The sequence below is a fragment of the Rhamphochromis longiceps genome, linkage group LG10 (genome assembly GCF_057381845.1).
Source record: "Rhamphochromis longiceps isolate RC_006_pf linkage group LG10, R_longiceps_female_GT1.1, whole genome shotgun sequence".
In the NCBI taxonomy this organism is placed as follows: Eukaryota; Metazoa; Chordata; class Actinopteri; order Cichliformes; family Cichlidae; genus Rhamphochromis; species Rhamphochromis longiceps.
In genome coordinates this window covers 33,565,988-33,583,793 of record NC_140566.1, presented here as the reverse complement: position 1 = coordinate 33,583,793, position 17,806 = coordinate 33,565,988, and the positions used below count along the sequence as shown (strand labels likewise).

Below are 17,806 nucleotides of genomic sequence, written 5' to 3'. Positions count from 1 at the left end.
ATTAAAACTACACGTTTAAGTTTAGACAATTAAAACTACTCTTATGTTACATTAAGGTAAAGAAAATAATTCTGTTAGGTTTAGGTAGTAAAACTAGTTGGTTAGGTTTAAATAATGAAACTAATTATGTTTAAGTAGTGAACCTATAATGAAAACTGCTATTATGTTACATTTAAGGAAAGAAACTTATTCTGTTAGGCTTGTGTTGTGAAACTACTCGGTTAGGTTTAGGCAATACAACCCTGGTTAGGTTTAGTTAAAGTTGTGCTAACTAACAACAAAAGGACAACACATGTCTTGTACGTGCACAACAGATTAGATTCTTATAAATTTGTCACATTTTCACTGCTGGACATTTCTGTGGAGTCTGGAGACCATCGCAGTCACGGGTACCTGAACACCTCTCGAATGTGGCAGAACTGCACAAACGATTAATAATGTCAACACAGAGCAAATCTCAGAGGAACAACAGCAACATTTAACAACAACGAAAGTGCCTGTAGAAACGAGGCCGCGGAGTCACAGACGATATGAAAAAGTGGGATTAATATAAAGATAAAGGCCTCGGAAACCATCGTCTACCTAACAAAATAGCGAAAGAAAGAGTAAAACGAAGTGCTCCTGTGGGTGTTTGTCGCTCTGTAAATGAGCGTGTCCTGCCCTCCCACCTGCTTTGACTCCTTGGGGTCAAAAACACGCTGTTAGTCCCCCCCCCGCTTTCCCGAGACGTGATTGGAACGAATCCCCAGACTGAAACATTTACATCTCCTCTGTGGCGAGCCGCCGGCAGACGCCGGCACTATCCCCCGAAGACGGGCTGAGCCAGATAAACCAGGCTAAGCCCATTACAGGCTGCTGCTGATTGAATCGAGGAAACAAGATTAGAAACATGCAAATAGATTTTATTAAGAGATTCAGGCTGCAGCTGTGAAGACTCATTCATTAAGACCGTCCGCTCGCTGCCCGCCTCATTTCTGTTTTTCTGTCTCTCTGCAGGAAGCTGAGATAAACAATCATATTCCCACAAGGAAGCTCGCTACTTCAGCATCACCTTGAACATGATTTCCCACTTTTTTCTCTTTTCAGCAGCAGCAATTAAAGCTGAAACAATCTGCAAGTGTTTTAATTATTAAGTCAGTCATTTACCCACGAAAAGCTGTGAGTACTTCAGGGGTTTTTTGTCTTTAAGACACTGGGGTGGCCTTTTTCTCTGATTTGAGTAAAACAGAACTCTGTAAACTGAGAACACAATCAGCAAATGTAATCGCTTAATCTTTGCTTCTTTCTGGAGAAGCCGTCGGTCATGAGGACGTTAAAAAAGCTGATCAGAAAACAAACGTGTCTGAGAAGAAATTAATTCAGCGTGCTTTTCTATTTGACATCTAAAAAAATTAAGCTAGCATGGAAGTTTCCGAACCTGCAGTTCCTCAAATGGCCACTTGAGGTCCCATAGACACCCACTTTAAGACGTAAACACCATCTTTGGATGGTTTGTCTCATTTACTAATACATTAAAACACCACAGATAAAATATCGCTGTAGCTACCGTAACGTTATAATTAATGAGGAGAAGCTCACGAGTGCCCCCTGCTGAAGCTCTGTCATAACTGCACCCGATTTCTGTACAGTGGGATTAACAGGAAGTAGAACAGCTTCCTTCAGTCAAGGGTGGGTGACGCCCATGTCTTAAATATCACTGGTGTCCATGGTTACTAATGTGGAGGGGGCGGGGCTTTTGACCTACAGTTCAACCACCCACCGGGGGGGGGATCAATACACCTCTGGAGCTGTCACGTTACACAATGCTGTCCTGTTAATATAAAATAAAGTGCAATAAATCAAAGTCTTCAAATCATGCTCACTACATTCTCCCACCTTCATCACCATCATCATCATCATCATCATTAATTATCAGTAACGGCTTCATTATCAGCACCACCTCCTTCTTTTCTTCTTCTTCATCACATCTTTCTGTTTTCTCATAATGCCACCGGCACATCTCCACCAAGCATCAGCACATCTCCAGCAGCTCTAATGACTCTGCAGCGTCTCCTCGCCTCAGTCAGAGGTCCCTGAACGCGCTCCTCACCAAGTTAAACAGTTCAGCTCAATTTAAATTTAATTTAAATTAAATCGATTAAACGTCTAAAATTACCAAACTCTGAGTGTTGAGTGAATAACCTGCCCTCCCACCTCTTTGATGGTGCAGTACTCCGCCTGCGGGGACCATAACCGCCTCTTGTAGAAGTAGTTCAGCGCGATGAAGAGCGCGGAGCCGAGGGCAGCCACGGCGGCGGTCAGGGCGATGGAGATGTGCCGGAGGAGAACCATAGGTGGCGGGTGAGGTGGCGGAGGGAGCCGGGAACGGGAGCCGGACACACCGCTGCTGCTTGTTCCTGGACGCCGACGGCTCGACTGACTTCCTCGTTCCTCGCGGCTCCGCGCTCGTGCTGCGGCTGTGCGCGCTACATGTGACCGAGCCGCTCTGATGTTTTTGTTCCCAGACTCAGAAAAAATGCTGCGTTCAGGCGCTGCTCGGAAATTTCCCTTCTCCTCTGTACAAGCGCGTTTAACTAATACACTGACGGTCAGCGACTGCTTTGATCCCTGATTAAGAACAAAATGTACTTTTTTCTTTTTTAATCTGTCATAATCTAATGATTTATATGACGATTTTATTTGTTCCTGGCCTACTAACGTTGATACATTTATTTACTATTGCGTTATAATGATATAAAATTATTGAATTTTGTGAATATGCATATTTGTACGAGAGCCCGACTGATACCAATACCAAGTCATAGATAACTATTTACACAAATTCTGCTCGGATCAGCTGATTGTTGTGTTTGTAATGTTCCAAGCACCTGTTGCAAACAGAGAAGTTCTAAAGCACCCCCTGGTGTACAAACCAGACTATGCAGCACCAACATTCATAACAGAAATTAAACGTTTTTCTTTAATTCTTCATTACTTTTTCACTTATCAGCTTTTTTAAATTCCAAGACCAATATAAAGGTAGACAGCTAGTATTTGCTTATATATACTGGAAGTGTACCCCACAGTGATGTGCCCCACAGTGATGTAACCCACAGTGATGTGCCCCACAGTGATGTGCACCACAGTGATGTGCCCCACAGTGATGTAACCCACAGTGATGTGCCCCACAGTGATGTGCACCACAATGATGTTCCCCACAGTGATGTACCCCACAGTGATGTACCCCACAGTGAAGTGCACTGTGGATTTTACTGTTGCTGTAACCAATTACAATAACATTAAAAAGAAATATATTTCATGCTTCACTTCAATTTAGTGGATATTTTATTCCTGTTATATAAAACAATTATGAAGGGAAGAACATCGTTTGAATATTTCCTCCTGAAAAAGCAGCTCAAATCTAGCAAAGTGCTTCATTAAGAAAGCACTCAAAGCTGGAAACACATCTGTTAGTGAAGGCGTTTTCTTTTTTCCACAGTAACAGAGGCGTCATGGAGGCCTGACCCTGCATCCCACAGCAGGCACAGCTTCATGCACTGCTTCATGAATGCAACAGTGCCAAAAGAGTGACACAGCTGCTGGGATAATGATGGAGAAGCAGCGTCGTTTTTCACTTTGTGACTGAGGGGATAAAAAACCCTTCTAGCTCGCGCTCCACTGGTCTGAGTTACACCTGCAGTCGTGTGGAAGATGACATTATCTGCTCAGAAACACAGACGCATAAGTGTTTATAATAATGGAAATGGTCAAAGGCTCTATTTTGGACCCTTTTGCTGTCACAGCTACTTTAACTCTTCTACAGGTTGTTGGACACATCCCTGTCCCTCACATAGTCCCCCCCCCCCCCCCCCCCCCCCAAAAAAAAAAACCCAAAACAGGGGCCATCTGCTGCGACTGCTTGAGGGGAGGGGAGGGAGACAGGATAAAGAGATGCTTTGGAAAAGAGCCAGAAATTAATTATAACTGATGAATAAATAAGAGGTGTATAAAAACACAGTGAGTGAGGAAGATGCACCCAGTGCATCATGAGAAACCCTCAGTAGCCTAAGCCTAATGCAGCCATGCCCGTAACATCTGCACTACGAAGTAGTTTCACTCTTTGTTCTTGATGTTGGACTCTTGTTTGAAGAAATATCTGCACGATGGAAGAACCTGCAGGTGATGATAACCATCATCTCTCCCAACCTGTTCAGCACTGCGGAATATTGTCCTCCAGGGGGCGCTGTGGGCTTGAAAGTTTGGGCAGGTTAGGAGGTTTAACTGCTAACAAATAAGTGAATAACATTTAAACCAGGCTTTATGAATAAAACATTAATGTATGAGCCACAAAACTGAACAAAACTTTAAGTATCACCATAACTCGCAGCCTACAATGAAACTTTCTGTCAATAAAAATAATAAAAGTTGTAAATGTGGAGGTTTATCTGGGTATTTTTGTTATGTTTATTTGTTTGATTTAAATTTTTAGACCAAACAATAAAAAAATTTAAAAAGTACAAAACAGACTAAATATAACGTTTAAAATTTACCAATAATAATAATTATTGTTACTATTTATATAGTAATAATAAATAATAATCCATAAATATCCATATAATAAAAAAATGTAAAATGACATAGGTTAAGATAAGGACTTTTTTCAAAATTTTGAATGGATTCTTACTGTTGTAGTAGAATAAAAGTTTCAATCATAAATAAAATTATACCACAAACTATAGAATATGCATAAATGCATAATTTGCTATTTTTAAATATTAAATTAAGGTAGAACAGCAATGCTTCCATAAAAATAAAAATAATTTAATGAAAACTGAGTTACTGAGATTTGAAATTTTTATTTTTTAAGTTTTTGCTTTCAAAATACTTCACTTTGATTCAATTTACAGAGTAGATTTTATAGTTTCAGGTGGATTTTTGATCATTATTTTTAATCATGAAAGTTTGTCAGGAGCAAGATTTTGCAAAATCGGAACAGCTGTTTGAATAAAAACACAGCACGTGTGCATTTCTATTTTACTGTAGGTTTTATGGTAAGTTCCAGGTGTTTATTCTTAGTGAATTTTAATCTTGTTTGTTACTAACTTAACTCACATCTAGTTTTGATTGTTTTAGTTGTAACTTTTTTTAACTAACGTTTAGCTATAGTTCACTGCAACATTCTCTTTTTTAACATAGATTTTTTTTAATTTTAGTGATATTTCAATACAATAACCAAAAGTATTTACATTTAATGTTTACCTTCACTATAGGCCTTTTACTATGTTGTGTTATTCATAGACCCCTGTATATTTTATTCTTCTTCCTGCTGCTATAAAACAATATTTTTCTCATGGTATCAGTAAAAGTATTTTTCGGAAATTGTTTTGCCCGGAAGTCTTATTTTGTGTCCTGGAGTTTGTCAACAAATATTTTATTTTGAAACCGGAAGTCGGGTTGAGCGGCTGCCGTTAGCTTGATCGGTTCGAGCGAAGTCATCGGGACCGAAGAAGACTTTACCGCCACCGCTGCAGTCTCCCTCTGCCCAGCTTTCACCGGAGGATTTTTACGGGATAACAGAGAAGTTCTTCGGCTATTTAGCGGATTTTAACGGCTGTGAATTCTCTCGGTACTTTTTTCCTTTCTCCAAGCGGCGGGCGGACTGTTCGCTGTCCCGCAGGCTGGAGGCTAGCGTCGGTTACTGCGGCTAAACATGGTGGCCTGTCGGCACGGAGAGGAGCCGAGCCCCAGCTCTGCGGGTTTGGGGGTGTTATAAGGGAACGCGAGGACGCTGGCTGCTGCTCCACCCTTTTCTAAGTCTGCGTTTTGTTAATCTGGAGGTTTCTACGGGGCTCCCCGTGTGTTTCCGTTAAACCCGAGCAGCAGTACCACCGGCGTCAGCAGGACCCCGTCCGTGTTCGGCGGAGCGTGGATAATCATCCCGAAAAAGTTCTTCCAGGCCGCCTCAAAGTTTGCCCGCGGACCTGGGAAACTCCAGACCGTCCTGGACACTCCTCCAGCTGCTGTGTTTACGTTACGGATACTTTGAGGCTCTCAAACCGGGATGAATTGTTGCACAAGTGCAGCCTGATGAAACAGTTTGTTTTACCCCCTTCCTCCTCCTCCTCCTCCTCCTCCTGTTCAGGGTCTGATTGTTAATCTGAGGATTATTATGGATTTTTACCATGGCCTAATCCAGCCAGACTCTGAATTTGGGGACTAACTGCAGATGTAGAGTCTGACTGTGATGGTGATGATGATGATGGTATCTCTTCGCGATGATTCTGAGTAGAGAGGAGTTCATTACATGGAGACTCGCCTGACATGCCGAGGAAGGAGTTGCCACTACCTGACGGTTGGGAGGAAGCCAGAGACTTTGATGGCAAAGTTTACTACATTGACCACATTAACCAGTGCACGAGCTGGATCGACCCCAGAGACAGGTAGGACTGCGCGAGGACAGGTGCCGTCGACCTTTGACCTCTGGCAGATAGTCAAAGCACATACATGTAAATACATGATGTGTTAAAGGCTCCATTCATGCGGTAAACGAGGAGGTGTGAGCCTTTTAGCCCAAACATCGTTGTCTGTTCATGAAGTCAACACAGAGTTCCACACCATGTTTGCACTGAAGTACCTTGATATGGATTTAATGTGCAATATTTAAACCTGACGTATATGACGAATATTTAAACCAATATTTAAACCTGAGGCTTTTTTATTTAGGGAGCTGTCGCAGGTAAAAGCCAGTCACACTAATCCCAGTAATGCCTGATTTTAGGGACCTTGTTCCCAGTTTTCTGGCAGGTTTATTTGTTTATTAAGTTATTTGATAAGACATCATAGTAAAATCAGTGGTAGCAGGTGATGGAGGAGAGTTGGTATGAACCTTCCAATAAAAGAGTTGCCCAGTGGCTGGCCAACAGCTAGAGACCTCTGATTGGTTGGAGAGTGGTTGCTGGTTGGTGCCTGGTTTTAAATTGGTTGCAAAGAGGGTGCTGCACCAAAATCCTCCTTGGGATTGCTTTGGTGGCTCACAGGTTGCTTTGATCACCTTTAGTTTGCTTGGAGGACGCCCACTCATTTGGAAACGCTCACCAACTAACCACCAAGCAATTGCATACAACCTCCCAAAACTACTCGCCAACTGGTCGGGAATACTTTATTTTTCCCTAGCGACTGTTGGTTACCAGGGAAACACTGACCAGTCAGTTTCACAGCAACCACTCACAGCTGGATGGTGGAATACTTGTTATTCCCTAGCAACGGTGGTTGCCGGGTAGTCTCCAGCTGGTGTGACTGAGGCGTGAATGAAATGGGTAGCTGCTGGAGTCAAGGTGGGTGAAACAGAAGGTGATGGCTACCTGATGAATCAGCCTCACAGGTGTGCACAGTAATCAATTAATTGCAGTGAAAGCCAATCACCTGTATGAATTATTATCTGTAAATTAGAGTGAATGCATTTTATGTACATATATATATATATATATATATATATATATATATATATATATATATATATATATATATATATATATATATATATATATATATATTAGGGGTGCAACGATACACAAAATTCACGGTTCGGTTCGATACTTTGGTGTCACGGTTCGATATTTTTTCGATACAAAAAAAATGTTAATGCCTTTTTAATTTGTCATTTATTAAAATTATAAATATATATTTTAACTCAAAATTACAGTTTTTAAATTTAACCCTAACCCTTGTGCGTGTTTTTTATTTTGACAGCGAATGCGCACCTGCGGACCACTTATGTGCAGCCCTGGTTATTTAGCTCGTCATATTGCAGCCACAGAAATTCTTTTGTCCATGAAACCATAAAGCTGCACTTTCTTTTTGCCTTATAGTCTGATTTGTCATAACTTCTCCGTTTTGTGGTAAGCTTTTCTTTGGCTGTCACTTCTTCACCCTGACCTGTCTTATTTGGCTCAGCAGAACTGAAATGCTTTTACACGCTCACTCACATAAGCTCAGCGATTCTCTGCGCGATCAACCTCTCACATGTTTAAGCTGCGGGAGATTTCACTTGTCATGTTTGCGTAGTAAGCTAACGATTAATAAGACGATGTCAGAGGAATTGGTGCGCAAATTATCATCACTCACAGATCAGTGCTGTCGCTCTCTATACACAGTTCGCATGATTGCAAAGTGAAAGCAAACAACAAGCGCAAATTCAAACGCGATTTCAATATGTCACATATTGACAGTGGCTCACCGATGCCAATGACATAATTACCCAGCTACATTTCCGAAAGAATGCAAAAGCATTGACATTAGAGCTGCCACAAACGATTATTTTGATAGTCGACTAGTCACCGATTATTTTTGCGATTAGTCGACTAATCAGATCATCATCCATTGGACATAAAAGTACAGCTTATTGCACCAGCAGCATCTGCTCTTATATAACTATCATTAGCTTACAGCTTTAAGTGTTTAAGGTCTGTGCTAACTAAAAATAAAGACAAGATGATAGTTTATTAAATTTTAATGAAATTTGCAGATTGTTTCAGTGAAGTTTAATAAACTCCTTGCTATCTAAAATATAACAGGACACCGGAGTAAATTCTCGAGCATCTCACACTTCTGATAATCAGCTGTCTGCTTGACGTTTATTCAGCTGTGTAAAAACTATAACTTTAATCTCAGCCAAACCGATTTACTCAGGAACAAATAAAATACTAAAAAAAAGCCAAACAATAACATTTTTAAGTTATCTAAGTGACTTATATATCATGTTTAACCTGAGTAGCGAAAGACGGCGGTGGGTTTGAAAACGATTTGCCGGGAGTCCGCTGGGCTCTAGTGAGCCTAGCCCCCGGCTAGCTATCGAGCTAGTGGGTAACAGACGTCTCCGAAAACGTCGGAGCGCTTTTGAAAATATGCGGTGTCCTGATAAACTGAGCAGATATTTGAGGTTTACACAGCTACATTCTCGCCTGAAAATATGTTAAACGTTTATTTTGTGACCCAGAAAGAATAATAAGAGTAATATTAAAACTAACTAGCTGCCGCCATTGTTGGAAACTGAGCTGGGCTGCGCTATGAATTCTGGGACACAGCTTCTTCTTCTTCGGGGTTTAACGGCAGCTGGCATCCTTGTACATGCAGTGCTGCCATCTTCTGTTTCAGTCCGTTATTACACTCTTAAATCCTGCTACTCATTCCTGCGTCTTTTGGGATCTTACAAAGCTTCAAACGACGCGTCGACTATTAAATCAGTCGTCGACGATTTTGATAGTCGACTAATCGTGGCAGCCCTAATTGACATATATTTTTCCTACAATAGCCCGACGGGCAGGGCAGAGATAGATTTTGGTACCTCGACTGAAAAAATCGCTAGCCCCGGGACGTTGGGCTAGCGATATTGCGAGCCCTGTATCTGATTGAGGAATCACTCATCTTTGGAAAAGAGAGTTTATTACAGAGAAATGTCTCTTTCCAAAATAAAAGCTATACTATCCGCTTCTTCTGGGCTATATTCTCAGCAGCATATTAAACAGCTGTCTAAATGACTCGGCTAAAGTTAGTAGCATGCTTGCTTGTTTTTTTTCTGCTTCCACTTGTCTTGGCACTAGGATGATGTCAGCGCAAATGTGCAGTCATATTCGTTGTGTTCCCACTAGTGCTTAATTTCGTTGAAATGACCTTAACGCCACAACACGGCAAATCTCCGTTAACGAGCTACCGCCGATCGCCCCGTGCATGGGGCTAGACGGCCAACACGTTAACAAGCTAACTGCGCTAACACACTAGCTCCCACCCATGTAATTGAGCATTGCATGGCACATCCAACATACTGTTTACTTTAGTCCATGACTCGCTTACCTTCAGGGTCATACGTCACATGAAAACCAAAATAATTCCAAACGCCAGATCTGAATGAGGGTGGGGGAGGCCCATGTTACAAGGAGAGCTTAACTTCTGTCTCGCTAGCTTGCCCTGCTCCTTCTGACGATGCTGTCTGTGTTGAGCGCTCAGTGAATCTGCATTCGACTACTCCGCCTAGGCTGCACTGTCGACCCTAGGCGGAGTAGTCGAACGCAGATCCACTGAGCGCTCAACACAGACAGCATCGTCAGAAGGAAAGTTGATAAAAGAAATTACAAATTTTGTATTGCTCGATACATATGCGTACCGAACCGAAAGCACTGTATCGAACGGTTCAATATCGATACGAATATCGTTGCACCCCTAATATAAATATATATATATATATATATATATATATATATATACACTTTGATAAGTATGGGAAAAGTTCATTTTTACCCTGTAATCATGCTTTTATTGCTGCAGTGAGGCAGCTGGAAGCTAGTGAAGTATTTTGAGCTCTTGGCAGCCTGAACATGTTCATTTATTAATGTTTAATCAGACCACCTAGACTGCTCTTAAATAACTTTTTAGCAACGTTATTATTTTTGGCTTCTGGATGGTGTGTCATTTTGTGTTTGTAGTAGATGATTTTTGATATCTTGCTAATGATTAAACGGGTCAGTAATGAACAGCCAGTCCAGTGAGGTTCCTCCAAATAACTCACTCCAAATACCTGTTTACCTCTGCGTGAGGAATCATTCCTTCTCTCGGGAATAATCTGAGAATGGAACCTCGAGCTGAGTGTGTCACAGAGCAGAAAGCCTCCTTCAGTTTGTTAACCTGTCATAAAACCTTGGGTATCTCATAGCTCAGGATGCCAGAGGTGCTTTCTTGTTTGCTCATTTACATTCCTGCTGTCAGGCGTGGAGGTGTGTTACCTGTTCTTTTCTCCTCTCTCGTAGAAACCATTAGTGTAATAGGCTTAAAGAGGCGAGCGTGACAACGACTCGCATGTTCAGCTCACCACAGCGCAGAGGGGAGGGTGGGTTTATACAGGGTTTTTCAGTCTTACCAGTCACTTAAGACCCCTCAGACTTTGACACTGTGTCTGAGAAGTGGTCGTGCTTCCAGCTGTTAGATTAAAATGAGGATGATTCCATCTTTGAACGTCTGCCCGTTTTTCTTAATCAAGAACATTTGACTCCCAGAATAATTCCAAACCTCTGATAAAGTTTCCTGTAAGTAAACGGACTCAGAAAATGCCTCTGGGGTGAGGGGGCTGACTCTGCATGGTTCCTGATTCGTCAGAAGTCTGTTTCACCGCATTTAACAGAAATCTTCACATTTTTCCCACAATTTCCAAGCATGTGATATTCCAGGAATGTCTGCTATGTTTCAGTAAAAACTCCGGTGAATAAAACTGCCAGAAAATGTTTTCAAACTATCTTTAGACGTCCTGCACGTAGAGCTGGGCGATATGAGATGTTTTCATATCACGATATGTTTTTTTCATTTCAGGCGATAACGATATCTATCACGATATAAGCCAAATAACTATATTTGTAAGATTTAAATGTGCCGTTGCTCACAAGTAAAATGTGAAATAATCAGCAGCTTGTTTTTATTTAAATATTTATTTCCCATAATAAGTTCAACAGGGTAGATGTACTTAAGGAACATGAGACTTTTTCAGATAAATAAAGGCAAATATTACAAACTACACAAAAGGCAGCCGCTAAAGCGTTTAAGTTTCAAAATAGAACAAACGAAACAGACTAAATTGTCAATTCCACTTAGAAACAAAATATTAATTCTAAAAATAAATATTAGTTTGTTTTACAGAAGAACAGACAAAACTGACTAACTTTTGTCAATATCAAATAAACTGAGAACTAAAAGGAAATTCTCAATCTCTCCTTGTTGTATAGCTGAGCTTTTCAAACAGTTTTAACAGTTACTTTAGTCTGACAAAAGCCGAATGACGAATTAGCGCTTCCAGTCAGAGACTGAGGCTACGTCCACACGTACACGGGTATTTTTGAAAACGGAGATTTTCCGTTTTCGTTTTAAAAAAATAATCCCGTCCACACATAAAGGCAGAAATGAAGGAAAACGCTGCTAGGAACATGCCAAAGCAGCAGGTGGCGCTAGATTCCTAACCGTGCAGAAATGTTGGCCAATCAGAAGTCTAGAAGCCTCGGTGGGAAAAAGTAAACAAAGCTGGGGCATAGAAGCAGAACCGAGTCGTATGTGTGGACGGACAGTAACTGTGTGTATATGTAAGCATTTAAACACTGCAGAGAGTAGAATTAACAGTCTTGTAGAAATTCATTTCACCGAAACAATAACGTGGCGCACAGTGTGACGCATGCTCCAGTTTATTGTATTTCCAGACTTGCTTTCGGCACAATTTACAGTGCACGCTACTCTGTTTTTTGTCAGACTTGAAATAGCCGAAATACCTTCACACTACGGAACTTCTATGGCTCTTCCGTTCGACAATCTCTCCGGCGTTGGAACCATCATCTGTTTTCTCTTCGGTCACGCTCGGTTGATTTTTCTAGTCGGCACACTCATTTCCTCCATTACGCGCTGGCTCCATTACGCGCTGGCTGCTTCCCAAACAAACACACGCTTGGCACTTGTGCTGTACGTAACAAGTCACGCGACGTGACGCTGCGGCTGTGATTGGTTCGGCTCTGCGCTACTTAATTTGGATTGGCTGACCTTTTTTTTTTTTTTTTTTTTTTTTTTTTTTCTTCTTTCTTTTTTTTAAGAGGACAAGAGCGGTGAAGTCTATCGCGATAGTTTAATTTCTCTATCAAGTAAAAGTTATATCGCGATACATATCGTTATCGTTCTATCGCCCAGCTCTACCTGCACGTAAATAACCAGACAGACAAGCCAAACCAATCGCATACCGGCCTAATAAATAACAGCTAATAAACAAGAAGCACTCTGAGAGCGCAAACCGCCACCAACCCTCTCGCTCTGTGGGCGGCGTTTGCTTTGAAGAGAACAGCGCTGTATTTTTTTACACATTCACTTTGTTTTCTTTGTTCTTTTTAAATGAACTTTCAGAAGTTTGTAGTGCAGTGAAGGGCAGCGTGACAGATGTTTACTTTGATTACACAAACATGGAGTTTTAAATAACTGGACATGAAGAACCTTGAGCTTGTGATTAGAGCAGGGCGATATGACCAAAAATATTTATCACGATATACATTTGAAAATTTGCGATAACGATATAACTGACGATATAACTGACACTAGACAAAATACTTTACAACTCCACAACTTTATTAGTGCAAAAAACCCCATCAATGTATTTTCACTTAAACAAGCAGCTGTTTTTATGTGCATTAAAGTTAGATAAAAATGTAACAGTGCAAATGCAAATTCCTCGCTGACAGTTTAACTAAAAGGCATTTCCAGTGGAAACTGGCCGACACATCCTCAGCATAACCATGTATAATGTATAATATCCACAAAACTTAAAAAGAGGTTATACACACACAATACAGTAACATTATGTTGAAGCACAGTACGTATCACTCCGCGAGGCTCCGCCTACGATAGCTGTAATGCTCCGACAATCCATTAAGCGGTGCGGCTTCGTAGCTCAGCAAAGTCGTACTGAAACATTTGACAGATTTTCGAGCGCCGTGTACATAAAATCGTTTCGAGGTCAGTAAACACAACCAGATTTCAGACATAAGGCACACGGGATTATACGGGGCTCTGTCGATTTTCAGAAAAATTAAAGGATTGATTTTAAGTGTGCCGTATTTTCCAAACAACACGGTAATAACGACGGCCCGCTAGCATGCGCTACCAAAAATAGTGCTTTGTTGTGTATCTGACGGGGGAAAGCTAAACCAGTTCCACACCACTGAAGTTGCAGCATTTTTACAAACCAATTCTGGTTCATCGTTTCATTGAACGATCCGCTCTCGCCCTTCTCATTCTCCGTCGCTGCCATGCTTTTTCTGCCATGTGCGTATGAAAACAAAGGCCCTGCGCCTGCGCGTTTTACCCATATTCTATCGCGATATTTAATTTTCTTATCGTTGCCCAACATTATACCGGTATTACTGTGAACGGTATGAGCTGGCCCAGCCCTACTTGTGATATATTATTATTATTATTATACTATAGTTTATTCACTAACTAAACAGCTCACTGTCTTTCTCTTACTTTCTCTAAAACACAATGAGGTCAACTTGAAGGAAAGCCAGATGGGAAATATAAAAGTGAGGTCAGAGGTCAAATGTGACATGGTATTTTATGGAGGTTTGACCTTATTTGAGCTTGAAGAAGAGGTCAGAAGTCCAACATGAGGTGATAATTTAGAACCCCCATGAATCACTTCATGCCTTCATGTTAGCAGAACAAGAAATGGCAGTAAAAAAACATAACTTTAACTTTAATGCTCTATGTAGCATTGTTATCACTTTGACTTGCAGATCAATATAGTGACCTTCTAGGGGAGGTCGGGGGTCAAATGTGACATGACACAGAACACCTGGAAGAATCATAGTTTCTATGTTATCAGGTTTTTTGTCCATTTTTCCACAAACAAATCCTGAAGTTGACCATGAAGATCTCGTGCATGTGTTAGTGTTAATGGACTGTTAACAGTCGACACCCCTACAGGGTCTCATCAGAGTTCATTCAAAGCTTTTCCTTGGTGGAGGCAACCACAGTTAGCTGCCTGTCCTGTAGCTGGATCTCTGCAGATGTCAAGCTTCCCATCCAGGTCTTTATTCACGGGCGGTGTAGCTGCCCGACGGCTTGTGGCAGATTCCCAGAGAGATCCGAGTGTGAGAAACATTGATCTGGTGACACTTTCATGTCTTTTTGAGCAGTTATGCGAAAAAACCCCCAACACCAATCTGAACAAAACCAGACTGATCACACAGGGCAAAGTCAGCTCACGGTCTATAAAATAACTGCCGGGAGGCGATCGAAGTTACCAGCTGGGAATTTTTAGAAATCTTTTAAATCTTCAGGTTTTTCTGTTTTTTATTAAAACAAGATGAGCTGCAGTCAGCAGAGGAAGTGAGAATTTGTTGCAGGTGTCAGCGTACCGTCGGTTGTCGGCCTCCACTTATTTGGGCTGCTGGTGAGATAACAAACACACAGTCGCTGGTGTGTTTTAAGGTGGAATGGAGAATTTCTCCTCTGGTTGTTTTACACTCGACAGTCTTAAAAGTGCAGAAAGAAGAAAACAAAAGTCCTGAATTTAAAAAAACCCACAAAAAACAACACAGGCGCATTCCTGAAACACACAACGTGAGGGGCCGAGCGCTCGCAGAGCCGCCAACCAAAAGGCCCGATTCATCTGAAATCCCTTTCACTGCCTGCCAAGGTGCACGGGGTCAAAGTGCAGCGTGAGGCCCTGCAAACTGTAAACCGGGATCTAACCGCCGCTCCGTGCTGGTTTTAATGCGTAACCAGCGACTCTCATGACTTATTATTCAGCAAAGCATGAGAGGGTTTTACTTTGGTCGGACTGGTGCAGAAACAAAAGCTTTCACGAGCCATTTCTCCTCCTCCTCCTTCATCTAAAGAGTTGGTTTTATTCATGTTGTAACATTACAGCAGTTATGAATTAGAAACCCCTGCTTCCCACTCTTTCTTCTTTAGATGGAGGTCACCCAGTTCCTCCTTCACCTGCCTCCGTCTTGTTCATGATTAACTTTGGATGACTTGAGTTAAAGAAAGAAGCTTAAAGCCTGGAAGATTTAGAGGACATACAAAAGCAGTTTTGAGGAAAAGTAAATAAATGTAAGCAAACCCTCTGAATGAGTACCGAGTGTACATGTGTAGGTAACAGTGGCTCAGGGACTTTCAGCTTGGCGGCGACTTTAAAGGCTTAATTTTGGTTAACGTGTCTGATTGATGCTTCTGGGAAAGACCCAGCGTGAGCCCTCAGGCCCCGCGGCGTTCGTGTGTGGCTTCATGGGGTGAAACTTTGGAACAGGATGTGTTTGTGTGTTGGGTGTAGCTTGTTGTGATGAGTTCAAACACCTGGAAGATGACGTGTTTTGACTTCTTCACACGGAGAGGAAACGAAGGTGGAACGCTTCCCGCTGTCAGACGTGCGTTCGCCTGACAGCAGAAATGTGCACCGCGTGAACTTAAAGGCTGACTCACAAATGGAAGGACGACCTCTCCGCTGTTTGTTTTTACTCCTGCAGCGTCGAACAGGTTTCCCCCTCATTCCCGTATCGCTTCATGCGCTCATCGATGTTTGCTCTGGATTACAGCATCGTTTCTCGTAAAGGAACCTCGGGGACGAGGTGGTTTGAATTGAAGGCTGCAGTCATGTGTAAATCCTCCCATTGTAGTCAGGAATGAAGACGGACAGCGAGTCTGATTTCCACACTCGGAGCATCTCTTACACTCGTCCTGTATTTAAAGCGAGAGCAGCAGCTTAGCTGATGCTCTGTATTTGAATATGGAGTCCACCTGCAGCTGTGCAGGAATATTTGTTATTTTCTGTCACTGTGCTTTCCTCCTGCGCTGTTATGGCCTGATTCTGAAGCTATAAAAACTGCTCTTTGTTAATTAACAAGGCTATTTGTGAATTGTGCAGTCCCATTTTAATGGTGGCCTTGGGCTCTAAAGCTCGCTCAGCATGCAGCGGTTTATGCAGAACTTCAGCCCGAATGAAAAGAAGAAACGAGGGGAAGAAAACAAGTAAAAAACAGAACCAGGATTTCTGTTTTAGATTTTTATTTTAACATAAACAAACACGTCCCAGACTAAACACAAATTCACACGAGAAAACTCATCCTCATCCATGGACACTCATCCTGATTCTGATCTCGGTTTTCAACATTTAACAGTGCGAGGTCTTTAGTCATCATTAAAGCTGAAAATTCAGTCAAAATCCACGTTCTGATGGCCAGATGTTCAAGATACACGCATATATTAGGGGTGCAACGATATTCGTATCGATATTGAACCGTTCGATACAGTGCTTTCGGTTCGGTACGCATATGTATCGAACAATACAAATTTTTAATTTATTTTATCAACTTTCCTTCTGACGATGCTGTCTGTGTTGAGCGCTCAGTGGATCTGCGTTCGACTACTCCGCCTAGGAGTCGAGCGCAGATCCACTGAGTGCTCAATACAGAAAGCATAGTCAGAAGGAAGAGCGCAGGGCAAGCTAGCGAGACAGAAGTTAAGCTCTCCTTGCAACATGGCAAATTGAACCTCCCCCACCCTCATTCAGATCTGGCCTTTGGAACTATTTTGGTTTTCATGTGACGTATGACCCTGAAGGTAAGCGAGTCATGGACTAAAGTAAAACAGTATGTCGGATGTGCCACGCAATGCTCAATTACATGGGTGGGAACTAGTGTGTTAGCGCAGTTAGCTCGTTAACGTGTTGGCCGTCCTGCCCCAGGCATGGGGCGATCAGAGGTAGCTCGTTAACGGAGATTTGCCGTGTTGTGGCGTTAAGGTCATTTCAACGAGATTAACCTGAAAGCACTAGTGGGAACACAACGAATATAACTGCACATTTGCGCTGACATCATCCTAGTGCAAAGACAAGTGGAAGCAGACAAAAACAACAAGCACGCATGCTACAAACTTTACCAGAGTCATTTAGACAGCCGTTAGCACAGGATTCTCCTTATGGGGACCTGATATGTTTAATATGCTGCTGAGAATATAGCCCAGAAGAAGCTATAGTATAGCTTTTATTTTGGAAAGAGACATTTCTCTGTAATAAACTCTCTTTTGAGTGATTCCTCAATCAGATATATTTATTTTTTTATTACTTTGTTGTTTCAGCAACATTAAATTTAAAAACTGTACTTTTGAGTTAAAATATATATTTATAATTTTAATAAATGACAAATTAAAAAGGCATGAACATTTTTTTTTGTATCGAAAAAATATCGAATCGTGAATTTTGTGTATGGTTGCACCCCTAATATATATGCAACATATATCCAACTAATAACAAAAC

At 41.6% G+C, this 17,806-nt stretch overlaps 2 protein-coding genes across 4 annotated transcripts in view; one reads left to right on the top strand and one right to left on the bottom strand.

Annotated features, from left to right (window-relative positions):
- Positions 1-2,491, bottom strand: part of arl10 (ADP-ribosylation factor-like 10) — a 40,274-nt gene extending 37,783 nt beyond the window's left edge. For 2 of the 3 annotated variants that reach the window (XR_014913592.1, XR_014913593.1), the window contains exon 1: positions 2,194-2,478. Coding sequence is in view for 1 of the 3 variants with exons in the window: in XM_085421352.1 (XP_085277478.1) it covers positions 2,194-2,331 (138 nt within the window). In the remaining 2 variants the exon portion in view is untranslated. Of the gene's footprint in view, positions 1-2,193 lie in introns of all 3 variants that reach the window. The other variant, XM_085421352.1, reaches the window with a different exon arrangement.
- Positions 2,492-5,450: 2,959 nt separating this feature from the next.
- The window catches only part of wwc1 (WW and C2 domain containing 1), a 46,509-nt gene continuing 34,153 nt past the window's right edge, over positions 5,451-17,806 (top strand). The window contains exon 1 of the mRNA XM_085421345.1: positions 5,451-6,419. Coding sequence (XP_085277471.1) covers positions 6,301-6,419 — 119 coding nt within the window. The 5' untranslated portion in view covers positions 5,451-6,300. The remainder of the gene's footprint in view (positions 6,420-17,806) is intronic.